The 27,450-nt window shown below is 41.4% G+C and overlaps 9 protein-coding genes across 10 annotated transcripts; 5 read left to right on the plus strand and 4 right to left on the minus strand.

The window, feature by feature from the left end:
* Positions 1-1,700: 1,700 nt before the first annotated feature.
* On the plus strand, positions 1,701-2,714 carry LOC128727794 (zinc finger protein 710-like). Its single transcript, XM_053821737.1, has one exon. The coding sequence runs from the start codon at positions 1,701-1,703 to the stop codon at positions 2,712-2,714; it is 1,014 nt and encodes a 337-aa protein (XP_053677712.1).
* A 107-nt stretch (positions 2,715-2,821) lies between these two features.
* On the minus strand, positions 2,822-3,454 carry LOC128727865 (N-alpha-acetyltransferase 40). Its single transcript, XM_053821816.1, has one exon. The coding sequence runs from the start codon at positions 3,452-3,454 to the stop codon at positions 2,822-2,824; it is 633 nt and encodes a 210-aa protein (XP_053677791.1).
* Positions 3,455-3,752: 298 nt separating this feature from the next.
* On the plus strand, positions 3,753-5,590 carry LOC128727864 (U3 small nucleolar RNA-associated protein 6 homolog). Its single transcript, XM_053821815.1, has one exon. It carries the CDS (start codon positions 3,753-3,755, stop codon positions 5,535-5,537), a length of 1,785 nt encoding a protein of 594 aa, XP_053677790.1. The 3' UTR covers positions 5,538-5,590.
* On the minus strand, positions 5,572-8,022 carry LOC128727863 (SWI/SNF-related matrix-associated actin-dependent regulator of chromatin subfamily A-like protein 1). The gene is made up of 5 exons (XM_053821814.1): positions 7,593-8,022; positions 6,490-7,516; positions 6,263-6,413; positions 6,044-6,175; positions 5,572-5,979 (listed from the first exon to the last, which is right to left on the minus strand). Exons 1-5 carry the CDS (start codon positions 8,020-8,022, stop codon positions 5,593-5,595), a joined length of 2,127 nt encoding a protein of 708 aa, XP_053677789.1. The 3' UTR covers positions 5,572-5,592.
* Positions 8,023-8,447: 425 nt separating this feature from the next.
* On the plus strand, positions 8,448-9,223 carry LOC128726217 (peptidyl-tRNA hydrolase ICT1, mitochondrial). The gene is made up of 3 exons (XM_053820010.1): positions 8,448-8,618; positions 8,696-8,878; positions 8,946-9,223. The coding sequence occupies exons 1-3, from the start codon at positions 8,448-8,450 to the stop codon at positions 9,198-9,200; spliced, it is 609 nt and encodes a 202-aa protein (XP_053675985.1). The 3' UTR covers positions 9,201-9,223.
* A 248-nt stretch (positions 9,224-9,471) lies between these two features.
* On the plus strand, positions 9,472-10,482 carry LOC128725876 (18S rRNA aminocarboxypropyltransferase). The gene is made up of 3 exons (XM_053819646.1): positions 9,472-9,791; positions 9,855-10,039; positions 10,115-10,482. The coding sequence occupies exons 1-3, from the start codon at positions 9,472-9,474 to the stop codon at positions 10,480-10,482; spliced, it is 873 nt and encodes a 290-aa protein (XP_053675621.1).
* A 338-nt stretch (positions 10,483-10,820) lies between these two features.
* LOC128727799 (WW domain-containing oxidoreductase) lies at positions 10,821-24,631 on the plus strand. Its single transcript, XM_053821744.1, has 5 exons — positions 10,821-10,915; positions 10,992-11,501; positions 11,578-11,887; positions 24,251-24,379; positions 24,446-24,631. The coding sequence occupies exons 1-5, from the start codon at positions 10,821-10,823 to the stop codon at positions 24,629-24,631; spliced, it is 1,230 nt and encodes a 409-aa protein (XP_053677719.1).
* LOC128726594 (eukaryotic translation initiation factor 4 gamma 1-like) lies at positions 12,411-17,075 on the minus strand. The gene is made up of 3 exons (XM_053820408.1): positions 15,305-17,075; positions 15,102-15,259; positions 12,411-15,035 (listed from the first exon to the last, which is right to left on the minus strand). Exons 1-3 carry the CDS (start codon positions 17,073-17,075, stop codon positions 14,721-14,723), a joined length of 2,244 nt encoding a protein of 747 aa, XP_053676383.1. The 3' UTR covers positions 12,411-14,720.
* On the minus strand, positions 24,157-25,536 carry LOC128726595 (succinate dehydrogenase assembly factor 4, mitochondrial). Of its 2 annotated transcripts, XM_053820409.1 has the most exons (3): positions 25,483-25,536; positions 25,252-25,331; positions 24,157-25,096 (listed from the first exon to the last, which is right to left on the minus strand). In XM_053820409.1, exons 2-3 carry the CDS (start codon positions 25,316-25,318, stop codon positions 24,828-24,830), a joined length of 336 nt encoding a protein of 111 aa, XP_053676384.1. In that variant the 5' UTR covers positions 25,319-25,331; positions 25,483-25,536; the 3' UTR covers positions 24,157-24,827. The 2 variants fall into 2 exon arrangements, with proteins under 2 accessions (XP_053676384.1, XP_053676385.1); XM_053820410.1 differs by lacking the exon at positions 25,483-25,536 and having other exon boundaries at positions 25,252-25,346.
* Between the last annotated feature and the right edge of the window lie 1,914 nt (positions 25,537-27,450).

Genomic DNA, 27,450 nt, shown 5'->3' on the forward strand with positions numbered 1-27,450 from the left:
ACGCTACATGTATAAGGTTTTTCACCTGTATGTAATCGGCAGTGAAGACGTAGGTGCTGCAACGTTTTAAAAGATGCACTGCAGTTATCGCAATGAAACGGTTTTTCATTTGAATGGCATGAGTTGATGTGCTCGTTCATGTTTCGTTTTCGAGAAAAACTTTTAGGACAGTGCGGACAGCTAAAAGGTCGCTCAGTCCTATGACAAACCTGATGTGATTTCAGATTCACCTTAGAATAAAATCGTTTCTCACATTTATTACAAGGAAAAGGGCGTTCGTCAGTATGTGAACGCTCGTGAACGTTTAACTCTGCCTTGCTAGCCGCCATGAATGGACATTTCGAGCAGATAGATATCTTATTGTTATGATACAGTCGAATATACTTATGAATGCGTAAGTTTTTAGCTGAAAAAAAGGCTCTGAAACATATGTTACACTTAAACGGTCTTTCAAGTTCTTGAATTTCCTGATTTCGTCTAACTTTATCTGCATGTACTTGTTGCACGTGTATCAACAGTTCAGCTTCATTGTTAAAAACCTCCGAGCAATGCGTGACACAACAGAATCGTTTTACTTCTCGCTCACCACATTCTGCTTTATACTGCGAACATTCGCTAGCCAAATGCGTCAAACTTATATCGTCCGCTCTTTGAATATATTGCTCTTTCATTTGCTCAAAAAAGTTACCTTTGTAACACGTGTCGCATAAAATTTCATCTGATCGACAATTCGCACTGGCTTCCTTCACAGCTGGCTCTACCTGAAATATGGGCTGCGTGCACGGAATTTTTTCATCACATTTGTAACAACGATCTGGCATTGTATGGATCGTCGTTAGACGAGATTCTGCTTCTAAATCGCCTGACCTGGTGATTAGCGTACATGAAGAAGCGGATTCGTCTCCCACGTCTTCTTCATAAGTATCATTCTTCGGCCGACCCAACATGCGGAGCATTTTATCAGACATTAACAGTTTTTCTCTAAACAGGCACACTGTCTGAAGTTCAATGTAGCATCGCTCGCAGATATGTTTTGGATAACAATCTCCTTCCGACACCTGCGACCAAATAAATAAGATCAGTTCAATTTAAATGATTTCTTAGCGTTTTCCGCGCTAGCAAACCTGCACATTGAACAAATCCTTTAATAAGTCTCCAATCGCCATGTTCTTAATATATGTTTTAAAAATCCATATCAAACACGTTTTATCCCCATTGATAACTTGTTCCAAACACACTCTACACTGCATTTTATAAATGTGTATTTTAAGATCGAAAAGCGATGAAACGCAAATGTACGTAGAAGCTTGTGATTTTTTACCTTTTAGGAGCATCCAATTGACACCATTCAAGTGACAGAAAGGCAATAACATTGTATGTAAACATACAAGTGTAGAAGCTCTGTCGATGTTGGAAAATTGGAAAAAAAATCAAATTTCCTTTCTGGATAACATTCAAAATGAAGTAAAGAAAGGTATTATCTGTGCTATTACTCTCCAAAATCTTTTAATTGATAGACTTTTTCTATTTTAAACCGTGATTACATTGTGTAGGATTTGAGTCTCACATAGTCGACGTCGATAATGGAATCTGCATCTAAGATATCAAACTATATGTCGGCAACATGCGACACGATGAGCGAACAATCCGTCGACACTGGTCACACAGGTACTTTGGTTCCATTTGTGGATCCAAATGCAATGGCACTAGATTGTCGCATCGATAAAACGCTAGAGCGGTATAAATGTATGGTGTGTGAGAAGAAATTTCAAGATGGGTATGATCTACGCCGACACCTGGTGGTGCACACGAAAGATCAGCCATTTCTCTGTCATAAATGTCCCCGAAAGTTTACTCAGAAAACTAGTCTTAACAAACATTTGCTTATTCATGAGAGGTTAAGAAATTTCCAGTGCTCTTATTGTCCGATGAAATTCGTTCAGAAGGTCAATCTGAATACACACATTAAGCAAGTCCACTCGCAGTCCAACGATCCAGATGATGTTCGTTATCATTGCAAAAAATGTCCATCAGTATTTAAAAGAAATGGTCTCCTAAAGATCCATCGAGCACGAATTCACGGTGAGATGGTGATGCTGGATTCCTGGGTGAAACCTACTTCGAATGTGAGTCGAACAGCTACTTCGTCAAGCGATGAGTCAATGGAGGGTAGCGAAATTGGTGACAAATCAAATCATACGTCCGACGAAGAAAGTGAAATAATGCACAAGATAGTACACAGTCGCCGATCTGAGCATATGTTAGGCAAAACTAAAAGCCGTCAGCATGTGTGCAATATATGCCAGGCAGCATTCATAAAAATAGCTCATCTATCGCAACACTTAACTTCACATCTAGGAATTCGGGCATACCGGTGCAATGTTTGCAATAAATCATATGCCAGCAAACAGTCATATGATAATCACATAAAACTGCATTCACAGTCCATCCAGCAATTTAGTTGTGACAAATGTGAAGAAACTTTCAACAGAAAGGCAACCTTGAAAAGACATACTGTGCTGCACGAAGGCTTGAAGCATATTTTCCGTTGTCCGTATTGCCATAAAAGCTTCCGTTGGACCCACAATTGTAAAGCGCATATTCAAATATTTCATTCAACAGAAACATCTCAGGACGAATCTCTGCTACAACCAATAAAGGAAAGCACAAACGAAAAGCAAACAGTGACTACGAATCAAACAAATGAGTCGTAGATATTTTTTTACGAACCCTTATCAATTTAACAATTTTGATCACGTTGGAGCTACATTTATTGAGTGAATAAAATAATTAATTGAGACTTTTTTAACATTATTGTTAGTTAAAACATTCCCTTGCTCATTATCTCGTAGGCAGCATCTTCTTCTTTGCCAGGAGACATCTCGTCAATGTCGTATCCTAACCTTCTGTAGAACCGCATACCATCGTCGTTATTCTTCAGAACCGTCAACACAACTCTTTCCATGGAAAAGTGTCGTGCCATCTGTTCCAAGGCCTTCATCATGAATGCGCCCAGTCCTTTGCGCTGAAATTCAGCTTCAACTTGCAACTCATAGCAGTATAATACGCTGCGCCCGTAGTCGAGGTCAAACCGGAACATGGTGTATGCCACCGGTTTCTTGCTGGCAGCATCCGTGGCTACAAGGTAACGTGCCCATTGCTTGTTTAAATCTACCTGCTTAATTTTCGGCTGCCAACCTAAGCTACATGCTAGGTATTGAGGTTTTACGTTGCGTTCGGCTAGTTTGAATGCCCATTTCAATGATTTTGGGTCCATATCGGCTTTCTGTTTGCATTGTAACTTGAGCTTCAATTCGGCGCCATCGCTCTGAACGAGCTTGAAGCAAGTAAACTCCGGGAATCCTGCCAGTGGGTTTGTTTGTTGGTTTGCAATTTGTAGATGTTTTTGCTGGGATGTGGCTTGATTTCTAGACACTGTTTCTGTGACAGACATTTTAACTATATGCTTATACGTTTGCGTAAACTAAACTAGATCCACACAATGCGTAGTCACAGACAGATGATTTGAAATTTGATCAAAAGGCGCGTATTCTGGCATTCTTTTGCTGCTGGGAAAAATAGTTCCAAAACATTGCCACAAGCTGTCAAAGCTGTCAGACATCCGATAAAAACAACATAAGCACGTTTCTAATTAGACAGGCATAATTGGGACGTGAAATAACACCAAAATCGTGTAACCAATAGCTAGTTAAGTGCTATTTTTGTTTAGTCCTGCGAGAAAATATCCCAACATGAGTGAACTGATTGAGTTTCGGCGCGAAAAGGCGATCCGTGAGTACGAGTGTATGAAGCACTTGAAGCTGTTTACCGACGCTGAGATAAACGACATCAAAGCCAAACGACACTATCATGATTACAAGGTGGAAAAGCGAAGCAAAAATTTGGCAGATTTCATTAACTACATTGGCTATGAATGTAACCTGTTCAAGTTGCTGCTTCAGCGTCGTAAAAAACTGCGCATTAAAGCCGAATGGGCTAGCCTGGAGAAGAGCATTAACAATCGCATTCGTGGATTGTACAAACGAGCCATGGTACGGTTTGCTAGCGACTATCGCGTGTGGACCCACTTCCTCCAGTACTGCAAGATGCGTCGATCCTTCAACGAAGGATCTCGTATTCTCGACCAAATGCTCGGATATCACGGGGACAAATCAAAGGCTTGGTTAAGTGCGATTAATTGGGAGTATCATCAGGCGCAAAATATGACCCGCGCCAAGCATTACACCCTTCGCGGATTACAACGTCACCCTGAGTGCTGCGAATTATGTCTCTCCTTCATCGCCATCCAAATGTCGGAAGCGGAAACCATTGTTAAAGAATCAAAGAAGACGGCGAAAGAATTACTGGAAGCTGATCATAGGGAGCTCACTAAAGCGCTTAAAATAACAGCATTGGTATACAAGAACTTTCAGCATAAAGATGTATCATTCTTTGAACAATTGACGAAAGAGTTACAAAAATACCGGCCCTTGTCGGATGCGATTGCCCAGGAAGCGGTGTCGGAAATGCGTACAATGTTGGCTGATAAAGAGGGAATGTGGGATTTGCAGGCAAATCTTGCACTCCAGGGTGACGAATTCGTTTTGGGAGAAATGGATGCTAAGTTTACGCAACGATTGGAAAAGTGTATCGCTATATACAAAGAGGGAATTGATCGCATTCCTTCAAAGCAAATGCATAGTTTCTACATCCAAAGGATGCTTGAAATAAACGCGAACGAGACGCAATTAGGAGATGAAAAGGTTAAACGAAAAGCACTGGCTACCGCATTCAAAACTGCTCTTATGTCCGACCAACTGGAGGAGGAAAAACTAGTTAAGTACCTAAAGCTTCTGCTTCATAACAACAACCCTAAAGAGGATTTTATTATGGTGGTCATTAACAAAGGAATAGAACAGTACCCGTCATCGGTGGAAATTTGGAGTTCATACCTACGTTACCTTTCTAGGAAAGAAGTCGATATCGATGAATTTGAAAAAATATTTCAGAAGGCCATCGTCAGCCTTCCAGATAACGTTAGCAAGCTTCCACTGTGGAAAATGGTTTTCCAACACTACAACATTCGACCAGATTTACACAAAAAGATAGAGCAGCTGTACCGCCAAGCCATCGATCAAGATCCAGAAATTTCACATCATTTTCAGTTACTGTTCATGGATTACTTGCTGTTGGTGGACAATGGCGACATGACCAGGGTTCGAAGCGAATATCAACGCTTAGTAAAAAATTACACCACTACAATAGACTTGCATAGGAAAATGGCCAGCATTGAAGCGAGCCAAGACAAACCGGACGTTAATGAGTGGCGCAAATGTCATGAGTATGCAACGCAGTTTCACGGAAAAACTGATCCGACAACTTGGTTACAGTACGTCCAGTTTGAACGGGATCATGGAAAAGCAAAGCACATGCAAGCACTATACAACCGTGCTAAAAGTGTTCTGAATGAGGACCTGTTCGGCAACTTTTTATCAGAGTACGAAATAATACGGAACCCGTACATTGCTCGTTACTAACGTTAAATCAGGACAAATGCTTCATTTCGCCACAATAAATTTATTTACAGCTAACTCATAACTCCAACGCAGCCAACTCTTCATCTTCATCATCCGAAATAAGAAAATGTGCAAGGTTTGATTCCTCGTGGGGTTTCACAACGCAACTCGTAACAGGACTGGAACGCACGACGAAACTATCTAACGTTCCCAAGTTTGACTTGCCTGGGGAAACAGTCTTGTTGAGATAGTGCTCTATATTTCCCGCATCGCTTGGCGCTTGCACGCTGGCTGCATCGGAAAAATTTTCATTACACAGCCCAGCTCTGCCTAACGTTTCCTGTTTCCGTTGCAGCATCGCCCAGATGATGTCATCGGCAGTTTTTTTCGCCAGAAGATAGCGCACGGTAACGTTGTCTACTTGACCGATGCGATGAGCGCGACTTTCGGCTTGAGCCAGAGTCTGTGGGTGAGATGGATTTGAAATGAGCAACTATTCCCACAGTAAACGACCACGCCGAACTCACACTTGGATTCCAGTCGAGCTCGGCAAATAGCACCAATTGTGCTGCGGTGAGCGTGATGCCTGCATTACAGGCTTTCAACGACAAAACCGCCACCTGGCAGGTGCTTTTGGTTTGAAATTTTTCAATCAACAGCTGCAAACGTGTAACGAAGTATATTAGAAAACCGTGTAAATTATCTAACGCAGTTGCAGAACAGTAGAGTTTTTTGACGACACGTACCCCCCGCTGATCCGATCTGGTTGTACCGTCGATTCGAATATAGTCCACTTTTTGCTTTGTGAGACATTTACCTATGGCATTGAGCATAAAGTGATGATGGGCGAACACAATAAACTTCTTTTTCTCTTTAACAACTTCTTTCAGGTAGGCACTGTCAAGCGAAAAAAAATTGAATCATTTAAAAAGCTATTGTAACATGTGCTAACAAGAGTAATGAATTAACTAACCAGACTGCCGGAGCTTTTGCTTCGCCCGTTACACTGTAATATTTTAAAAGCGCCTCTTCTTTTTGCCGACCCTTGCTTGTGCTGTAATCATTTGCGTAGGAATGCATGTTATCCTCTAAATCTTCATTCGTCCACAGATAGGACGGATCAAGCACGACCGTCTCCCGATTCTTCTCCGTTAGTTCGGTTATTACTTCGTCCTTGGTGCGGCGGATCATAAATTTTCGTCCAAGGAGGAGATTCAGTTCCGTAAGATTTGACTGCCCCGATGAATCCCATCCAAAATTACCCTGCTTTCCGGCGCAGTATCGTGCACTATATTCTTTAAAACTGCAGAACTTTGTATCGAGCATCTGCAGTTGCGTGAAAAGTTCTACAGGACGAGACAGCGCAGGTGTTCCCGATAGCAGAACCACTCGACGTGCCTTCTTAGCCAGCGCCAAAGCTACGGTGGTACATTTCGCTTTAAAGTTTTTTAATGTATGTGATTCATCGAAAATTAGCATTCCAAAGTTTCGATTAATCAGTTTGTCGGCGCATCGTTCCATCATCGAATAACTCGATATTAGTACACGACAGTTATCGATTGAATCCTGTCCACTGTTCAGCCCAGCTATGTGATGGGCGGCTATATGAGGAAGCAGCTCGCGCATCTTGTCTCCCCAACTATCGCGAGTAGAAGCGGTTGTACAGATCAACAATGGCCAATCTTGTTGATAGAAATCGGCCATCGCGATTGCTTGATATGTTTTTCCGAGACCCATTTCGTCGGCAATAAGCACGCGGCCACCTTTATCAATACCGAAAGCAACACCTTCTTTTTGGAAATCAAGCAGTCTGTTCACTAGCGATGGCTCAATTGCGTTGAGACAAACACGACTCAATGGTGGCTTCGGCCCGTCGGCAAAGATGCGGAAAACAAACGTAGGTATCGGACCTAAAACAACAGATGGGTGAAGGGTGGCGATCCGTTCCTGAAGTGTTTTGTAATCTTTGATATCAAAATTCCATTTCTTTGAATCAGCTTCTGCAAGAATGTGTTACATTTAGTCAACCTCAGGAAATAACAATGTTCGTGCATCGCACCCAGGATATTGACTTACCATAGCTTTTCGAGGGAATTTGCTTGAACACTTCAACCATCTGTTCATTGAATCCATTTGTTTCAACAACAAATCGCGTTTCCGAAACCAGCGAACAAGCACATGTAACCGTTCGGACAAAAATGGGGGCCACTTTAGATGTAATATTTTTCTGGACAGGTTTAGCATATGGCATTCGAGGAGCATGCTGAGTTTGAAAGGAAGGTTTCGCTTTGCCGAAAGAAGATTGATTATTTGTACCATAAAACGTCCGTATGGTTAAAGTGGTTTGGTTATTTTGTACAACAGGCGAGCCATTACTAACTGCACTGCTTGCGGAGATGATGGGTTTCGTGGTATTCGCTTGATTGTCGTTAAGCCTTCGACGAGCATTTAGTCTTTCAATGGCTATACGCCGTCTCTCGGCTATTTCTTCTGCCGAGCTAGACATATGTGATACAAATAAATATAACACTAAGGAAACGAGCCGATTTCTTAAGCACTATCGGACTGTAAACACAGATCACCATTCCCGCGCATGATTTCGAGTGAAGGCGACATTTGCTTCTATGCCTTGATAAGTTTATGGGGCTTGTTCACTTGGTTATAATCGCCAATTTTATTCTTCTATATCATAAAAATAACTAAACCAAATTGCTGAAAACTTAAAAAAAATGAAAGATACATTAATTTTTAAAATTAGAACTTCTAATTACAGTAATATTTAATAAGACAATCAATTTAAATAATTTTTGCTGCATAGCACCTCTGTCAAAGTTGTTTACTTCAAAGTGATGAGCTTACCGGTCAGTTCAATAGAAACATATGCATAACAATCACACTTGGTAGGCGAAATACTATTTTGTGTGCCTGATAATGAACAAGTTGGTGTTTGGTTTATTGCGTGCTCTTCCTCTTAGGCGAAACCCACCGGGCGTTCAAGCATTTCATGCTTTGGGAACAAGGCATAACTACAAAAGCGACCTCGCTTTGGAATCAATCTATCCCAGTAGCAATCTACGATTGTACACACCTACAACCCCAACAGTAATAATTCATCTAATTGAAATACTTCAGGCGTTCATTATGTGAAAGGAATTATGCTTATCGAGTTTCTTTTCTAGGCAAAAGCAGATGGTACATTCAATGGATACATTCCTCTGGAAAAGGTCAATATTACGTACAGCCGAAGCAGTGGTCCGGGAGGCCAAAACGTAAATACAGTGAGCACCAAAGTTGATTTGCGTTTTCATTTAGAAACGGCTACATGGCTCGCAGAAAATACTCGAATTCGATTAGCCCAACTGGTAACTAATGTACTTTTTCTGAATGTAGAAATTTTTTTCCATTATCGTTCATCTATATTACTTGCAGCAAAAAGGACGGATAACAAAAGATGGATATCTTGTTATTAAAAGCGAACTGACTCGCTCTCAACAAATGAACACGGCCGATGCGCTAGAGAAGCTTCGTACCTTCATACGGCAAGCAGAACAACCAATGTCGCAGGAACCTTCTGCCGAAACCGTGGAAAGACTCCGACGTCGACATGAAAAAGCGGCTCGTGAACGATTGGCCATTAAAAGGATGCGTTCCGAAACAAAAGCTCAGCGACAGTCACCTTTGTAAACCTTTAGGGATATAGTAAAACAGCGTGCATAGCCATGTTTCAGCTTCTTTATTTCTGATATAACGCGTGCTCAGTTGAGTTCTTTCTTGCGCAAGAGGTAATAGTAGTTCTCTTGTCATTGATCATATGTTTTGTGTTTACCAGTTTGACAGCCGACGTGTTGAAAAAATGCTTAAAATCCTGCACTAAACTACGTAGTTTTCCCACGTTTCTCCTTAAATTTTGTTAAGGAAAGCATGTGTTAGGTTTATTATTTTAATTGAAACAACAATGCATAAGTTCCGTAGTGGTCGTAGAAAGAATAATCGTCGAAATTTCCGTCCAGATCGGGAAAGTCGGTCTTTGGCCGAAAATATATCCGAACTTGCCGTGCAGAGCGATGGAACATCTTCAGATGCAGATAGTGAACAGGACACCACATCTGAGAACGGTTCAGGGGAAGATGGAAAGCGCAACGATAAATTCGATATTGGAAAACCACCTAAATTTCCCGTCAGTATGTGGGATTTAAAACATTGCGATCCAAAAAAATGTTCTGGTCGGAAGTTAGCTCGACATGGTTTGATCAAAACCTTACGTCTAGGTCAAAAGTAAGGGACCATACATTTAATGATAATAGAACGCAAATTCTCATGTATGTTTGAAAATTACAGGTTTCCAGGTTTAGTTCTTACACCAGTCGGTGTGAATTGTATTAGTCCTCAAGATAGGGAAATTATAAAAACATCTGGAATTGCTGTGGTTGACTGCTCGTGGGCTAGGTTGGACGAAACGCCGTTCAATAAAATGCGTTCTCCGAACCCACGGCTGCTTCCCTTTCTTGTTGCTGCCAATCCTAGTAAGAAACTCTTCCCTTATTGGTAACCTAATCGAGATGGTAAGTTTTAAATATGTTGCTATTGTATTGTTTTAGTTAACTATGGAAAACCTTGCAAGCTCTCTTGTGTTGAGGCAATTGCAGCGTCAATGTACATTACCGGGTATAAACAACAAGCTCTATGGTATCTGAACAAATTTTCCTGGGGCCATGCATTTGTAGAGCTTAACCAGGAGCTTCTCGATGGGTACGCCGGATGTGCAAACAGTAAAGACATTTTGGAAGTACAACAAAAATATTTGGAAAACGCCTCCAGTGACCGTGAGATGGTGCGCACCTTTCCTAGTAGTGAATCTGAAGAAGAAGAATGTTCGGAGGATGAACATAGTGAGAATGATGCAGTACAAGATGCGAAGGAAAAGGATCAGGACATGCTAAACAAACACCCACTTGAAAAGCAGTAACACGTGAAATAATTCAATAAACTTTAAACACGTGGAATCATGTAAATCATTTATATAACAAAAGCCATCGAAATTTCTTTAAACGAATATAGGTTTTATTTGCATGTACGTTGTAAAATATATTGCTGTTGTTATAGTCATATGCGCCGAACGATTGTTGATGCAACGAACATCGCGTTTTGTTGTTACGGGCAGGTGTCAAAAACGAAACAACCGGCCGTTGTTGACATATGTTCTGACACTTTTCCAGTTAACATCCAGTGGAGTGCACGTTTAATTTTAGTTGGACAACGTAAAGGCGCCGGTTCTAAAAACCATCTGATAAGTTATCATCGAGAATGCCTACCTTGATGCCGGAATCCGACTCGGAAGACGAGCTACCTCCAGCATGGGAAGAACGCGCAACCAGTGATGGCTTGGTGTACTACGTAAAGTATGACTGTTTAGATTGATGTGTAATTACTGCTGTTGGAATCTTTTTATAATCCGTCGTTAAATAAACCTTTCAGCCACCAAAGCAAGAGCACCCAATGGACGCATCCGCGGACGGGCAAAATTAAGCGTGTGTCTGGGGAATTGCCCATTGGATGGACGCGACACATCGAAGAAGAAACTCATAAAGTGATCTTCGTGGAAGAGAAGACCCAACGCAAGTCGTATACTGATCCGAGGCTCGCTTTTGCCGTTGAGGAAGCTCCAACACAGATTGGAGAATTGCGCCAGCGTTTCGATAGTGGAACTAATGCCTTGCAAGTACTTCATGGTCGCGATTTGTCCGGTAAAGTAGCACTAATAACGGGAGCAAACACCGGTATTGGGTTCGAGACGGCCCGCTCGTTAGCCTTACACGGTTGTGAGGTGGTATTCGCCTGTCGTGATGAAGTTGGAAGCAGAGCAGCAATCGGTAGGATTCTTGCCGAAAAAGAAGCTGCTGGAAAACGATGCAAATTTGTTCCATTAGATTTAGCCAGCTTACACTCGACCAAACTGGCTGCGGAGGAAGTAAAAAAAAATTACAAGTAAATATGATTTGTATGGGTAAAAACATTAGTCCTTCAGCATATTAACGCTTCTACTCTCTCTCTCTACTTGCAGTCATATCGACATGTTAGTGCTGAATGCGGGCGTATTTGCCTTGCCTCATTCCCTTACGGAAGACGGTTTGGAGCAAACATTCCAGGTGAACCATCTATCGCATTTCTATCTAACTAATCTGCTGTCGGATGTGTTTAATGTGACAACGCGCGTGATTGTGGTTTCCTCGGAATCGCATCGGATGAGCTCGTTACCGGTCAGTGGATTAAGCGAAAGTGATCTCTGTCCACAGCACCATAAGTTCTGGAGTATGATGGCGTACAACAATTCCAAACTTTGCAACGTGCTGTTCGCATTCGAGTTAGCAAAGGTAAGTGGGATGAAACTTATCTATTATCTTATCTTACTCGCACCATTGCAATATATAATCTCATTGATTTCTTGGGTGTTTAAACAAAAACAAAAAAAATGATTCTAAGTTAAGTTTATACGTAGTTTCGTACTAAATTACGAACATATCTGAAGATCTTTTAACATTTCCATGTCTGCTGTTAGGCGATATCGTATGTGTGGTAAACAACTGGTTGGAACTCCCTCTAATGGGAAACGCAAGTTTTACAACACTAACGAATAGATGATTTCAATCAATTTGTTAAAAAAAACAGCATAAACCACATGGGCGAGAGAAAATTTCGTTTTCTCAAATGATTTTTTTTTTCGTAGAAAGAATGTATTATGATGTTGACCTTTGACCCAAAATAAGCGAAGTTTTGGATGACTTCAATTATCAATACACCATACATGAGTAGATTCAAATTTTCTTCAGTTAAAAATTGGTGCTGTCGATGAAACAATCATTTTATTTTTTGCTTAGTTTATCTCCAATCCGATGTTTTCATCCGTCTCGGATGATGGTAGCAACAGACCTGGAAAGTTTTCCATCTAACATCGCCAGATATGTCACGATAATTCTAATTTTAACAAGCTTGGTAAAGTTGGCTGTAAATCCAAACGAATAGTCTCGAATATAATCGATTGATATTTCCGATATAATTTCACGATGTCCTTAAAAAATCATAAGTTTGCTGATACAAACTGAGGCTTTTGTTTATTTACAAAATAGTTACAATTTTATATAAGCTAATAGAACGAAAAAAACGAAGTATATTAAAATGAAGTTGTATTTAGGGCACCTGCCAGCGGAATATAAGATGATTATTGCTTACAACAATTATGCACCTTAATTATAACAGCAACATGATACAACCGACAATGCTCTTTCTTTATCATGACAAAGCGTCGCCAAGCGTTGTTTCTCTGGTGCATTTCGTACAGTTGAAATAAAATCAGACACACGGACCTCGCAATCCGACGGAGTTACATTTCTTTGATGTTTCCGCCAACAGAGTTTTTTCCGATAGCTACTCTTGTACAGTGTTCGCTACGGTAAAAGTGTGCTGCAGTATCTTATGTTTATGCTAACGAGCAGCATTACATGGTATTTTTATTAGTGTTACCTTTCTGTAGTGGCTCATATCGTTCTGCATGGAACATTATTCGAAACAAACGACACGGATGTTCCAGAATAGATGTGCCATCCGTTGGCGCTGTTTGGAAGAAGATGTACTCTGGGACAGTTTTTTTTTGCGATATGAGTAGATTGGATGTGTTTGAGAACAGGTGGCCACTGCATATATTTGCACCAGCGTTCTACCAAATTCATTTTTAAAACCCTAATTAAATTCTAGTGTTACTTATACTAGTGGGTATTTTTCACAATTGTTTTATCTTTGCTAAACTATGCGCCATTCACGGGATACGAGGAGGAGGGAGTTTGTGGATGATGATTAACGTCCAACGACACATATTTATTTCCATGCGCATTCATTGTTTTGCTATTTTTTTGAATAATATTTCTAAACGGCCAATAATTCAAGACTATCTCTCAATAAATCATGAATCCAACATCATATTTTGAGTACGGTATGCGAAATTTTAAACTATGTTCTTTTCCTTGAGGTTGCGCATTCGCGGCGCTATTATTACCCTTTTTCAAGCCGCAACCCAATCTTTTTGCCGGTTGAAGCATTTTTATTGCTGCTTGTGGGATATTTTGTATATTGCTGCATGTTTGAGTTATAAAATTATACCTTCTCTTGTTATTGATGCTGTTGCTGTAATTTGTGTATATCTCTTTTTGTTTAACAGTCCTAACTATGTTTGCTGGTTTGATTTTTCCAATATCAGCAATCTCGTACCTCTTTACTCAGGTTGCGCTCTTCAAGCAACCGGAATTGTTCATCTGAGGAGGCAACTGATTTTTTTTCTCATTTTGGCTTCTAACCGGCCCTAATATATCTCCTAACACACATTTCCAACCGTTTAGCTTCCTACCTAGTCAGTTTCGTGTACATATAGTGTAGTTTTCATCGAATTACGTGTACTAATCGATGCGTAATATTTTTCCTACCGTTTGCTTTTATGGAAGTTAAGGAAACAAGAGCATTTTTTCGTTCTCTGCTTGGCTACTTTATCCATGAATTTGATATACACAACTGTTTTCTTACAATCAAATACACTTGCTAGTTCATACATGCAGAATATCGGTGAATACGTTTGCTATCTTTTTCAGAAAATCTTCGATTAACTAGGGTAAATAGGAATTAGTTAAACGAGCAAGAATCAAAAGTGTGATAATTAAAATTATGGGTAGACTATGTCCCGCTAACAGAGTGCTCTATGCGTGGAATTTCAAATATTCCATAAAATGTGTTTGATAAACGGTAAGGATCTAGAAAAATTAAGAGCAGTTTATGACAGGGTTTGAGAGCATTCAGTAAGTGAAGAGACAAATATTGTTGGTTTTCATATAATCCCAAAACTATGCTGATTTACTTTCAGCTATGGATGAGGAAATTTCTATTTGCTATTTTTTTAAGATTAGAGCTCAGCCTATCTTTTAAATGTTTTGTTTCGGGAATCAGTAATAAATGTTGAATCAAAAATAAAGAATCAGAAAAGAGCTATAGACCTCTCAAGAACAGCAAATTTGGATTCTCGTCACGCCTACGCGTTCCAATAATGCGCCAGCGCTATTTCGCAGTGTTCCTGTCGGAAGATGTTGCCCATTCTCAATTATTGCATTCGTGGAATAGTGGGCAGGTTTACGGAACCACAAACTGCTCTGCTGATGTGTTGCTCTATCAGAAGTGACTGCTGCTTCGGCCATGGTAATGTTGCTTTTTGGAATTATTTCCACCACCTCCTCCTCCTCCGCCACCACCACCACCACTTTTCTTTGCTGTTTTACTACCACCACCACCGCCTCCGCCAGCACCAGCGCCACCGCCGCCTCCACTGCTACCACCACCTCCACCCATCGGACCAGAAGCTCCGAAAAAGCTCGGTGCTGCCGCTGCTGATTCTTCCGTGTTGAGAGAAGCAAAGACGTTCGTTTTTCCCCATCCTTGAAACATGGAAGCCGATCCAAGCCGGGTTTCTTCAACTGGTTTTGGGACCTGTGAAAAATTGTACGCTTGTAAGTTACAACGTAAATGTCATACCTTGCAATCAGCTACGCTTACCGATATATTTATCTTGTTCGGATCGATGGATGGCATCGTCCACGGATTGCGGCTACCGGAGACGTGCATAACGAAACCATCCTCATCAACGAGTCGTTTATTCTTCGATGCACTGCTACCAGCACCTCCACCACCACCTCCTCCGCTGCCACCACCCCCTCCGCGACCACTTCCACCCTCATTGTGGCCGTAATTCTGACGACCTCCTCCTCCACCGCCACCACCACCGCCTCCACCACGGGGTAATTTGTAGTTGAGCAGCCAGTTTTTATTCTCTTCAGCTTCGACTTCGCGCTGAATCTGTTCTCTCGTTTTTGGTGCCGCCAGGGCAAGTCTCCCTCGCCATTTCTCGTTGCGAAGATCGAGCAAATCCATGATCATGAACCGGATACGGTTACACAACGGTTCACCGTTCGGAAGAGGCGTTTTTCGGTCCGCAATCGATTGCAGCTTGTTAAAGCAACCATTTAGCACGGTCTGTGTTTGCTTCTTTTCCGTTTCCGCCTCCATGTGTGCTCCAATCGTGGTTAGAAGCTTGCAGACGCTCTCGAGGGATTCCTCATGTAAAATTTCGTCCTTAAGTAACATCTCTATACATTTCTCCATTATGTTCACCGTCAGCTGCTCCTGTTTGTAGAGCGCGCCAATAAATCGGACGGTGCCGAGAGCCCGCCGTCTAATGCTACTTCTTCGCTCTTCCATTTCCATTTTAATTTCCTCCGTTAACTCTTCTGTCGCTTGCTCTACCGACTCATTGCGCAAGTCATTCTCCTGTTGGAGTGTCGTCTGCTTAACAAACTCTTTCTGGCACTGCGATATCAATTGTCGCTTTAAATTTAACACCGCGCCTTGTTGGTTCGATTTAACTAGGATGATAGTACCCAGTTCCTTACACATTTGCGCATACGTGTCCGAAAAATTGGGTTCCATAATTGCCTTCTCGAACAGAATGTTGATGCAATTACCCAACCGTTCTTCCGTGTCTATCTTCAGTTGCTTCATTTGCTCCATGATTACGGAAAAGTTTTCCGGAGTAAGTTTGTTTAGCGAACTGCGGAACTGGCGGGACAGCTCTTGGGTCTTAGCCGTTTCCTCGTCCACTTCCACGCTCTGTTGCATAAAACGAGGCTTCCACGCATTTGCCGAACCTTTCAACTTCACCTCCTCCGTGATATTTAGGTTAACCTTGATCATTTGACCGTCGATGTCGTCTCCTCCCGGCCCACCGGTATTCGTGCGGGTTGACATTTCTTTAGCCGAAAGACGTCCACGATAAGGATTGCGACTCATTGGGGGTCTAGAGCTGCCAGGGCCACTTTCGGATGCCTCACCGAGCGACGGGGCACCAAAGCCCATACCCTTCATGAAGGAGGGCAGCAAGGAGTTGTCTTGCATCCCGGCGCTACTACCAACTCCCCTGCCACTCATGCCACCTCCCATATGGCGAGCGGAAGATACGAAAGTTCCGGGGCTCGTTTTTAACAACGACTTACACACGTCCGGTATCGTGGTAGGTTTTTCGCGTCCGATTGCAGAATCCTTCAGCGAAAGCAACATGTCGAGAGAGTATTTTTTGCGCGAATTCGCTCCACTAACCGCTTCTTCATTGAGCTTCTCTGATGTGCGACGAATTCGCTTTCCAATCGACAGTGAGCCGCCGCTTGGAGCCGTGGGTATCACCTCCACGGCGTTGTTGTTCCCGGTCGTGCTGGTTGAAGTTTCGTCGTGGATTGCGCCCGAATTGTTATTCAGTTGATTTTCCACAGTGCTCTGCTGGTCGATTGTAGGTACAGTAGTGGCTTTGTTTGCATTTACTACAATATCCTCCGCAATCTCCGTAGCTGTGCCGTTTAGGTTGAGCTTAGCTACCGTGTCTACTACCAGATCGATCTTGTTATTATTGTCCTCCTCCTGACGCTGGTCCGACGGTGTTGAACGGGAAAGCGTGGCGACATCGCCACTGTCGGTTGCCATGTTGTGGAAAGTGAATGGTTTCTTCTACCACTTATTCTTCCCGTATATGTAATTGAACAGTAGGTCACCTCTTCCTCCAGGGTGCAAAAATCAGTCCCAAAAGAGAATAAAATTTGCCCGCTTTAAAAAAATGCTTAGCTTGGATTTTCGGCAGTGGGTTTGTTTGTGAGAGGACGGCGGAGGTTCTATCAACACGCGCACAACTATGTTAGCAGTCTCTTATGTTGCCAGGCAGGCTTTAAGTATGGCTCCTTTGATAAGGTAAATTGTGATCGCGATAGTTCCCGATCACAGTTTGATGATATTCTTCTTATCGAATGTAAAGTGTTCACCAGCACCGTAATCACAAAATGGTTTCTTTATTTCGATATCCTACGAAAGAGAGCAAAGCAAATATTTACATTAGTATTTTGTTTTTAGTAAAACAACATATATTCTTCCCCAGGATCATTAGATATTCAATATAATGCCATCCCAAGATACACGTGCAAAGAAGGTTGAATAGTATTAAACGTGAAATGCTATGATTCAATCAATTTTATCGATGCTTATGTTACCATTTGAACGACGGCGATAATTACTACAAGAATCTCAAACATGGCTTTTCATTCGAATAAATCCCACGAAGCGACATTGTGGCTTTCAACAATCTAGCGAAGAAAAAACAGTTCCCCGCTCAAACCAGGGTTTTTGGGACATACGCTAAGGTGATAATTCGATAGTTAGATCATTCTTTTGCTTCTGGTGTGTCACGACGAGCGGAGAAGAAAGGTGTATTGCTGGTGATAGGATTCAGAGGAGCTCGACGGCGGTGTCTTTTCTTTTCTATTTTTATCATTTGCGTGGTGTAGTATGCGAAGGTTTGCTGACGTGTGGTAATTTTGCGACGATGGTAATCTCACTCTCACTTTCGTTCATGGCGCTCTCTTTCATTTTACGTTCATATTTTCTTTATGGTTGTTTGCTTGCCAGAAATTTTGCCAGAAACAATTTTACAACATGGCATGTTATTTCATTAATATTTTTTAAACAAAACATACTACCAGAAAAATGTAAAACTATAATTTTTATCTTACAAACTGCAGTAAAAACATGTTTTATCAAATAAAATAAGACGTCCGGTAAAATAAAAAAACGTGATAAGCACGACAAAAATTTAGCACCGCTTTGGACAACACAACATAATATATGATGTTGTGCGGATGTGTTTCACACCTTTCACCTACATCCAGTCAAGGTCACATTGTTAAAAGCTGAAAATTTGTTTCTTTATGAATGAGTGAGAAAGATTCAACCGAAATTGTGAATGTCATTTCTATTGAATTAATACGTCAATATGAGAAACTGTTTTCCTTTTTCAAATCCGTGAGCATTTGCTAGATTGCACTCAGATATGCACAATAAAGTGTAGATTAACCCAAAAATATATCAACGTTAAAAGTATAATATCAAAAAGTACCACAGGGTCATTAACTGGATACACACGTGCGCAAGTGTGCATATAAAACACAGCATTTAGAAGCTCCAGTGTTTCGTAGACTACCGACTACGCAGGATACATTTAATATCAATTATGACTAATTCACCAGTTTTTAAGCAAAATCAATGAGATAGCAACAATTAATGGTCCCTGATGTGCACTTGTGAACTGAATTCACAATGCAATTCGACCAATGCTCAACCCAGGGAAGTCTATCTCTATATTGTTCAGTCCGTCATTTCCCTCTTTCTTTTACTAATTCCAATGGAAGGTCGTAATCAAAGAACCGGTTGACCATGTGAAACAATGATGCTGCTGTTTCCTTTTCTCTTTGTCTCTCTTTTTTCTCACCTTAAAATGCAATACAGTAAATCTTTAGCGATAGTGCATGAGCGCACGATCGATCAATCTCAACCAACTTGACCGATTTCTCTCAAAAAGTTCCAACACGATTTCATTCATCCCTGCTTCAAATGCTGACACAGCTCACGGCTGACCCTGCTCACGAAGAATCCCCGATTCCGACTCAAGACTTTCATTCATGTTCGCTCCAATATGTTTCGCTTGAACTGCTCTTGGGTGTGATTGCATGTTGGAGGTAACGTATTCTCCCTTCCTCTCTTCAGCAAATGCACGAATACCGAGCGCCACGTCTATGAAAGACGGCAGCTTTTCCCGTTCAGTGGTGCACCTGACGTGGATTGAATTCCTTAGCTACTGCTTCTTCGCAGTGTAATAACACAAATTGGATGCCACCATATCCGCTATCTTTAAACCCGTTGCGAAAACTAGTCTTCATGGTAGTACACATAACACGCTGCTCTATTTCCTTTTCTTTCTGTGGATCACTCTCTCCTTTTACAATTGGCAGTGGATAACCGTAGCAAAACACGCGGCTTATTGATCACGTTTAACGGTGCGGGCTACTCATCGGAATGGGGCCACACGGACAGCTCTCTATTTTTCGTTCAATTGTGAAAAAATCCGTTTAAGCTAAGAAATAATCGCTTCGTAAAACTGTCCACAGACGGATATCCCCGTTGACAAAAAAATGATTCGTTCACGTCGATCATAACAAATTTAAACTAAAGAAATTTAAATTCATTGTTCGGTTCAAGCACATTACACACATTTTTTGGGTTATTTGCATTCCTGATCCTACCAATAGTACGCCAAACGCGACTTTTTCCAAATAGTAATATCTGTCATTTGTGTGTTTGCGGCATAGGCGGCTCAAATGCAGAGAGAAAGCTTTAAAACACGGAGCAATGTTGGGAATTGCATTTTAATAGACATAAGGCAAAATTGGAAAGCACACGATTTTTGCATTGTCGCTGCATGATCAAATGCAATTTGCAAGCACACACACGAACTGAGCTTGCTGCTTTTCATTATCAATAGATCATGATTGGATGCTGGGTGAATTTTTTGTGGAAAATCCAGTTTGAAGATGGTTGAGGAAGGTAAAATTTGAAATCAATGCATTGGTATTTCTGTACAGTGCAAATTATCCTGCATACCCAAAATGACCTTGAGGGGACGACTGATGATAAAGAAAGCAGAACGGTACTACGGTACAGTTAAAAATGGATGTTGAAAACCCCGGGACAAAGAAGAGCCCTTTTCCATCCCTTTCACGAGATGTATATTAAAACATGCAACAAACAAGGGAGGGCATTATGAAAGGAGAAATAGAACGTTCTTATATTCACAACCCAGACAATAAAGAGAGTGAAGTAATAGTAAAATCAGAGCGAGAAATTGTCGTATTTAAACTGCAAAAAAAACGCTATACAATCGTTTCAGCGTCTTTTTTTTCGCTGCTACATTCAACTCGTAATGAAGGAGCATACGACGGGTGGTATTTTACAAAACAAATACCATTCATCGAGCCGTCTACAAGCGTGCCTGTGTATAGCGCTTACTTTGCCTTACAAACATCCCCGTTCGTTATTTTTCTTATTTTTTGACCTAGAAAAGGTCGGCTATCTCTTTTGAAAGATTTACATATTACTCGCTAGGTTACTCGTAGCACATGGCATACGACTGTGCTTATCAAATGAAGCTTCATTGCAATCAGCTGACACAATAAGTGAGAGTGCATCTTTAAACATCCTTTAAAGATGTGCTACATCCGCTTAATATAACGATCTTAGAATTACACACGATTTAAGCAGGATACGGTGAAATGGACAATTTATCCAATCCCAAAAAGCGCTACGTTGGCACGTTTCATTCATCTTCAATTCCTCTTATTATCTGTCGCAGATAAACGCGGCCCAACAACTCGGTGGCACCACGATCCGCTCGCTTTTGCTCTCTTCTCTTTTTTCAATGAGACTGCTCTCATCTATCTTTCGTTTTGCTTATGCAATTTTCGAGTTCACCTAGACCCAAAATCGACATTTCCGTGTCTTTTGCTCCCATATTGAACACCATGCTGCCTCATCTATTGCATTTAGGAAAGTCTTCTTCGCCTTGCGCGATGGAACATTGTCAAATAGGCCCGTGAACCGAACAGACCGGCCTCAGACAATGTGGTGAGCGTGCGTTTGTGAGCCATGTCTACATTGCAATTCTTTGTATTAGCGACTGGCGAGAGCGAACGCATGCAGTCTGTGGTTTGTCATGTGCTCTTTTTCATTCTCGCCGTCGTGTCTCGCAATACCTCCACGAAAAGACTCCTGTGGAGGTATGATACAGCTGTCTGCAACAGCGAACAATTGATGCATATCGTACACGATTCGATGAGAATTTTTGTCGGTCACATCATCATTGCATGGAACGGAGTGACGAGGAAGGTGAACTTTGACGGGCAGCACTATTTCGTACTGCTGACCTCAATCGAGGGAATTTCCACGGACCATGTGTTGGTGTTCCGCGGTCACACATTACCTTTGGTTGCGCGGTTGAGAGATTCAATAGCGATGGGGATATCCTTCGACAGTTCGCTCAATATTGCCTAAACGAACACCGAGTACAGACGAATTACAGCAAGCTCCGCGCCCGAATTACCGGACACGTAAGCAATCGCTCTGCTGCTGGACGTAGCGTTTTTAATTCTCACGTTCTCCTTTTACGGATCAATCTTAGTATCCGTGAATACTATTGGGGGCAAACCCAGGGAGAGAAAAGACGATCAGGTGGAGAGAGGGGGGCGATGGGACACCACACCGCGATCGCAACGTAACGACAGCAGATCACCAACCCCCACTATCGTTAGCGCGCGTCCGAACATACGCACACTCACTGGCACTTGAAAATATGTTGCCCGCAGATTATACACGATTTCGAACCGGCTACACACGGTTTGTTAACACGAAAGATTCACTGTTTCAAATGCGTGATCCGTTACCGTAAGGTCAACGATTGGCATGACACGCACGCACTCCTGCGGCAAACTATCACTACTATCGTGAGGATGGAAGGGCGGACGGAAGGTACAAATGATACCGTACCGAATACCGCAAGACAGTTAACGCAGGATGTGCTTCGTTTGCTGCCGCCTGACCACAAGGGGAATCCGAAACTACGTTGGGTTCCTGTCACATAATCTACAAATGGCACAATCTTCATTGACAACGACAGGAGGGGAAAACATTGCGCAGCACACATACGAAGCAAAAACTACGAGGCAGACAGCTGGCTTGCTTTGCTACCTTCCCTTAAATCAACTTTTCCGATCGGTGACGAGTTTCGGGCAAGGAGGGAATATTGATTCCGGATTGTAGAATGGATGCTTACACACCAACTCAACGCTGGCAAGTAAATTTGACTTAAAAAGGAAAAATTACATCGATTCGATTTCGAGAGGAGCCCTCGAAACGAACGTGTCCCCGAAGAGGGGTTTCTTCGCGACAGCGTGCAAGTGACGCTCGATGCAAAACCTCGGTACAAGGTGCAAACGTGGGTATTTTCGTGTGCACCAACACTACAGTTGAGCGCACTCATTTTTCACGGATTTCTTCTGCTGGCAACTGAACAGAGAAATCCTCTCTTGCTTTGTAGCCGGTTTTTTTTACCTTGCATCACAGTGAACCAGGACGATTAGACAATTGAGTACTAATTGACTGCACCGATTCTAACGGGTGTACTACTTGCTACTAGACAGCAGACCACATTCTCCACAGCGCCTCTCCACCTTGTCCTTTCGACTGGGTTACAAAAGTCACTTTCACGTGTTGTGCAAACCAGCTCAGCTAGCTATGCATCCCACTACCACAGCGACACGTTCGAATAACACCTATCACGGTTGGGGCAGCTATAAGCAGACACGAGGCTCCACATTTCAACCCTCCCACTCGCGTTACCCCTACTGAGTCTTTCTCTGATAAAGTGCGTACGAAGGAGACAGCGCCTGCTTCTTACGTACCACACTTCCAAATCACGCTCTCTCTCTCGCTCGCTCTCTTTCTGGTTGCCCCACGAGGAGTGTCAAGTAAAAAAAAGTAAAGGTGATGACGACGGAACTCTGACGAGGAAAAAATGACGGCAAATGTAAGTCCACCGTGAATAAATTTCTCGTTCTCCGCGTTGGGTCATCGCCATGTCTCACGGTTACTTCATGTCACACATGCTGAAGAACGGACGACCGTCCTTCGTCTGGATGCCCTTTCGTCCCACCTACAGACAGAAGCACCACCACCCTGTGCGTGCGTGCAATAAGGCCAAAGAGACCTTGCCGAAACGCACGCACCGGGCAATAAATACCTTTCACGAATCGACACTGGAACACGCAGAACTACTTTTTATTCCGTTCGTTGAGTACTTAACGCAGCTACGTTTGTAACCGACGGTACACAGCAATATTTAGCAGATTCAGAGGCTGACAGCACCGCACCGCGCAGTGTACGTACGGAGTGTACGTGGTGCAAATTTCAACAGAATTTGCAAAATGATGGACGAATTCCTCCTTTTTCTTTTTTTACTTGAGTGATTTATTTGAGAGATCCCAATAATGTGGTGCGCACGAGTCCAATTGACACTGACAGCCAATCCATTTGGCAGCTGACAGTTATCCTTTGAGAAGCCTTTCTTGTGCAATTTGTCCATTTGAATCGCTCGTTTGAGCTTCCAATCCTTCGCATCAAATTAAAGGATTAAAGGATATGTTTGGTTAATAACATATTTTGGATTTATCTGAAAGGTATAGAGATTGTATTTGAACGTTGCTTTACACGTGGTTTGTAAGGTGACATTAACATGTGAAATAAATTATGTTATTTTGTTTCTTAGTGCAATTCAACGTGTTGAATGACTAAATAAAAAATTTCAGCTGTGTATTGTTAGTTTTTCGTCCTTCGCAAGAGTTTAATAGCGAGATATTTCTTGCCGACAAGTGAATCGCGCCAGATCCTTTTCAATTTGTGTTTGACGACATTCTGCCGGAACATGTGACCTGGTGAAAAAACTGTAGCAATACAGCTTTAAATGCTAAAATACCGAATATCATTTTGTATTAATGAATTAATTATTATATTATAAAATGTGATGCTCCATCCTATATTACAATTAGATCAGCTTTAAGTAACTAGCATTTAATTGAAAGTCACACGAAAATGCAATCAAATCTATGTTCAATAGTTTTTCTAGGATCTTCCCCAATATTTTATTTTAAATATTTTTCACCAAACGTTCGTTTGAAATACTTGAAGTACCATCTAACTATTTTATACCTATTATATGCTTACTGCAGCGCTGGAAGCCAAGGGGCATCTCAGTATTTGTTCTTCATCCTGGCAACATGGTGTCATCATCCCTTTCCAGAAATTGGTGGTTTTATCGCTTTCTTTTTGGTTTGGTACGCCCATTCACCAAGTCATTGGTAGGAGCCTTTTAGCTATTTCGAAATGGGATAACTTTTTCATATTTTTTTTTTTAATTATTCCAGCAACAAGCCGCCAGCACAACCGTCTTTTGTGCTACAGCCCACGAATTAACCGGTTTGACTTCATTGTATTTCAACAATTGCTACGTATGTGAACCATCTGGTGCATCTAAAAACGAGCAACTTCAGCAAGAATTGTGGGAATTAAGTGACAAAATGGTTCAGCGTTTGATGGGTGAAACTCAATAAGCAGATTCTTTTTCCAAATTACAATCATTTATCGCTTGAAAACGACGATATATTACTACTGACTAACTGCTCAGTAAACTAATAAAATATTAACCTCAACCTATTTCTAAATTTTTAACAATCTTGAAAGCTAAACAGTAATTTCCAATCGCCTATATATTGCTGCATATACTGTTCAGCAGGCTTTCACAGGTATCTAAAAATCAGTAACACGCCCCTTACGCTCCCAGTCTCCATAACGGGTCGGTTCCGGTCCACGTGGACCTCCGATTTCACCAGTGTTAGGGTTGGTGTTGTTTGGCCATGCTTCCAACGGTTCTTTCTCTTGATATGGATGTTTGCCAACAATTTCATCGAGCTTGCCGATCGGAGTTTTCTCACGTAACTTTTTTTGAAATTCTTCCATTCGCGGACTTGCAGGTTTTTCCGAAGGTGGTTTGTTCGTCGCAAACGACAAGGAAGGAACTAGAGGAGACAATAGCAAATTAAGCAATCCACAGGCAAAGTAAATTAAAAAAAACATAATAAGAACAACCGCATTGCGGGTTCAATAGAAGATGTTGTCTGATGGATGCTGCGCGCACTTCACACGCCGGTATACGAGAATGTTGCGTACTCACCAAAGTTGACGACATACACATGCCGAATCGAGGAAGAAAATTTGTTCAATAATACTTTTGAAGTCATCTTATGGATGGCTCTGTAGTATAGAAAGTATCCTAATTAAAAAATTGATCAACAATAAAAAAAAATCGTTTACGAAATTTATTTGCATTCATCTCAATTGATGAATCGTGTTAGCTACTTTTAGAATATTAACTCATCCAGGAAAGAATCAGTAAACATCTTACCTTTTTGTACGATGTTAGTAAAATGATGTTCAAAATTTTCCCAGTTTGTGAAATTATGATCAAAACAATTTCGTGCACTCACCAACACATTACAGGACTTATGCTCTGACATTGAAACGTCAATGCTGAATGACGGAATGTTTTAAAATTATGCTTCTTTCAAATAAATTACCGTTAATTTATTAATATTGAAGAAATAATATTTAATGTAAATATATCGATCAAATCCATTAATCTGCACAACGTCTATGAGTTAAGCGTAATACTATCAGTGAAGAGCTGGAGGATCCTTTTTGCCGCACTAGTTTCATCTATTTTGACACAATTGGGAATCAGCAAAATTGTGTCTACAACAATCATATGATAAAGGGATTTATTGCAGGTCCGTTGGGCTATTTAAATTACTAAACATCTCCCCAATTGGTCTGATGTAATATTTGGTGTAAAGTTGGCTCAACTGTTTATGAGGATCAAATCAAAACGCATGAAAATGTTATCATTTAAAAATTTAATCGATGGATTCCATCAAGAAATTTCTGTGAGTGCTGTGTTCGAGTCTGATTCTTCTAAAACACAGCAAAAATCCAGCTATTGCAACTATGCATCATTACTGCTGCCTACGACAACCATGTTAATTTTCATCTCAAACACATATATCACATCAATTAAGACGTTCCTTTGATGAGAGACATAATCTACTATGCTTAAATTAGAGACCGATATAGGAAAGTAAACTGATTTATTCTACAGGGGTAAAAGCTTAGCCAATTTAGGGGAGGATAGATTTGTCGTGTGGGACCTTAAAATAGAACTAATCTACGGGAGGTAAGCAATGCATACGGGAGGTATGGGATGCATATGAGCACTGCGTTCGAGGCGTTTACTCTCCAGGAGAACCGAACGACCACCAACTGTAGCGCAGACCAAAGGAAAGGCGTCCTTTAGAGTCTCGATCATGGAAAAGGGCAAGTGCAACGTTTTCAGAGAGAGAGAGCGAGAGAGAGCACTAAGATGCACCAAACTATGACTTCCTCTGCGGAGGAGATGATGATGAAGGAAAGATGTTATCGCTTTTTGATGCATGTTGAGCAAGTGCAGTTTTTCAACTAATACAGAAAAGGAAGCGAAGGCCTCTGCCCGAAAAAAAAAAACACTTATTTCCCCTTTGACTACTGTTTTCTCAAGGGTCTACTTTCGTTCCAGCCACGTATCGGATCCACGTGTGGATGTCACGAACAACAAATCTTGAATCAATAGATTTTTCAGTGTTTTAAGTAGGTTGTTATGTGGTCCCACTTTTCACTATATTGATTGCTGCTGGTGATGCGATCTCTATTCCTAAGTGCACGTAAAATGAAGATTTTTCAAAATTTACCATCTCTAGCACCGGTGATTGAAACCCCTACCAAAGAAATGATATTTCAGCACCAAAAATTTTCAAAAAATTTGCGACATCAACAGGTGCATTTTTCCGGTTCAAATAGAAGAGTTTGCCTGGAGCAAAATTAACGCTAGTACGAAACGCGGATTCCTTAAAAAACGTGTGAATATGTGCATTAGAAGCTTCTCGTAAAGCGCAAAGTGGAGAGGACATATATTTCAATGTGTCCTAATTTGTTATGAGTCAAATGTTTCGGTGCAAATAAATAGTACAAAAAAGAAAACCCCCGCACGGTTTTGCTTCGGCTCAAAAATAATTCTTGGCTGCATTTGCCTCAAATGTAAAACCCAAATGGCCGGACGGAGCTCATGCAAGATGAGGTAAGCGGATACCAATTTCAACCACGCAAAATACGAGAAAAAAGGAAATGATCAAAATTTCAACCCGACGTAGAGAAAAATGGGAAAAAAAACTTACATGCAACGACACGACGACAGAAAACGCAGCGGATTATTTATTCCGCACAGGTTTCCTATGCGCCAATGTGCAGAAATATGAAAAATTGTGTACAAAATGAAATAGAACCA

The sequence above is a fragment of the Anopheles nili genome, chromosome 3, assembly GCF_943737925.1.
Source record: "Anopheles nili chromosome 3, idAnoNiliSN_F5_01, whole genome shotgun sequence".
NCBI classification, from domain to species: Eukaryota; Metazoa; Arthropoda; class Insecta; order Diptera; family Culicidae; genus Anopheles; species Anopheles nili.

Bases quoted from the DNA above. Each gene is read 5' to 3' on its own strand.
- LOC128727865 (XM_053821816.1), bottom strand. From the start codon at position 3,454: ATGTCTGTCACAGAAACAGTGTCTAGAAATCAAGCCACATCCCAGCAA.
- LOC128727864 (XM_053821815.1), top strand. From the start codon at position 3,753: ATGAGTGAACTGATTGAGTTTCGGCGCGAAAAGGCGATCCGTGAGTAC.
- LOC128725876 (XM_053819646.1), top strand. From the start codon at position 9,472: ATGCATAAGTTCCGTAGTGGTCGTAGAAAGAATAATCGTCGAAATTTC. The intron at 9,792-9,854 runs GTAAGGGACCAT...TGAAAATTACAG, and splicing joins ACCTTACGTCTAGGTCAAAA to GTTTCCAGGTTTAGTTCTTA. The intron at 10,040-10,114 runs GTAAGAAACTCT...GTATTGTTTTAG, and splicing joins TCTTGTTGCTGCCAATCCTA to TTAACTATGGAAAACCTTGC.
- LOC128727863 (XM_053821814.1), bottom strand. From the start codon at position 8,022: ATGTCTAGCTCGGCAGAAGAAATAGCCGAGAGACGGCGTATAGCCATT. The intron at 7,517-7,592 runs GTAAGTCAATAT...ACATTCTTGCAG, and splicing joins AATTCCCTCGAAAAGCTATG to AAGCTGATTCAAAGAAATGG. The intron at 5,980-6,043 runs GTGAGTTCGGCG...TCTCACCCACAG, and splicing joins AGCTCGACTGGAATCCAAGT to ACTCTGGCTCAAGCCGAAAG.
- LOC128727799 (XM_053821744.1), top strand. From the start codon at position 10,821: ATGCCTACCTTGATGCCGGAATCCGACTCGGAAGACGAGCTACCTCCA. The intron at 11,502-11,577 runs GTAAATATGATT...CTCTACTTGCAG, and splicing joins GAAGTAAAAAAAAATTACAA to TCATATCGACATGTTAGTGC. The intron at 11,888-24,250 runs GTAAGTGGGATG...TGCTTACTGCAG, and splicing joins TCGCATTCGAGTTAGCAAAG to CGCTGGAAGCCAAGGGGCAT.
- LOC128726595 (XM_053820409.1), bottom strand. From the start codon at position 25,318: ATGACTTCAAAAGTATTATTGAACAAATTTTCTTCCTCGATTCGGCAT. The intron at 25,097-25,251 runs GTGAGTACGCAA...TGTCTCCTCTAG, and splicing joins TGTGTATGTCGTCAACTTTG to TTCCTTCCTTGTCGTTTGCG.
- LOC128727794 (XM_053821737.1), top strand. From the start codon at position 1,701: ATGGCACTAGATTGTCGCATCGATAAAACGCTAGAGCGGTATAAATGT.
- LOC128726217 (XM_053820010.1), top strand. From the start codon at position 8,448: ATGAACAAGTTGGTGTTTGGTTTATTGCGTGCTCTTCCTCTTAGGCGA. The intron at 8,619-8,695 runs GTAATAATTCAT...TTTCTTTTCTAG, and splicing joins ACACACCTACAACCCCAACA to GCAAAAGCAGATGGTACATT. The intron at 8,879-8,945 runs GTAACTAATGTA...TATTACTTGCAG, and splicing joins GAATTCGATTAGCCCAACTG to CAAAAAGGACGGATAACAAA.
- LOC128726594 (XM_053820408.1), bottom strand. From the start codon at position 17,075: ATGGCAACCGACAGTGGCGATGTCGCCACGCTTTCCCGTTCAACACCG. The intron at 15,260-15,304 runs GTCGTCAGAATT...GTGGTCGCGGAG, and splicing joins TGGTGGCGGTGGAGGAGGAG to GGGGTGGTGGCAGCGGAGGA. The intron at 15,036-15,101 runs GTAAGCGTAGCT...AATTTTTCACAG, and splicing joins CGAACAAGATAAATATATCG to GTCCCAAAACCAGTTGAAGA.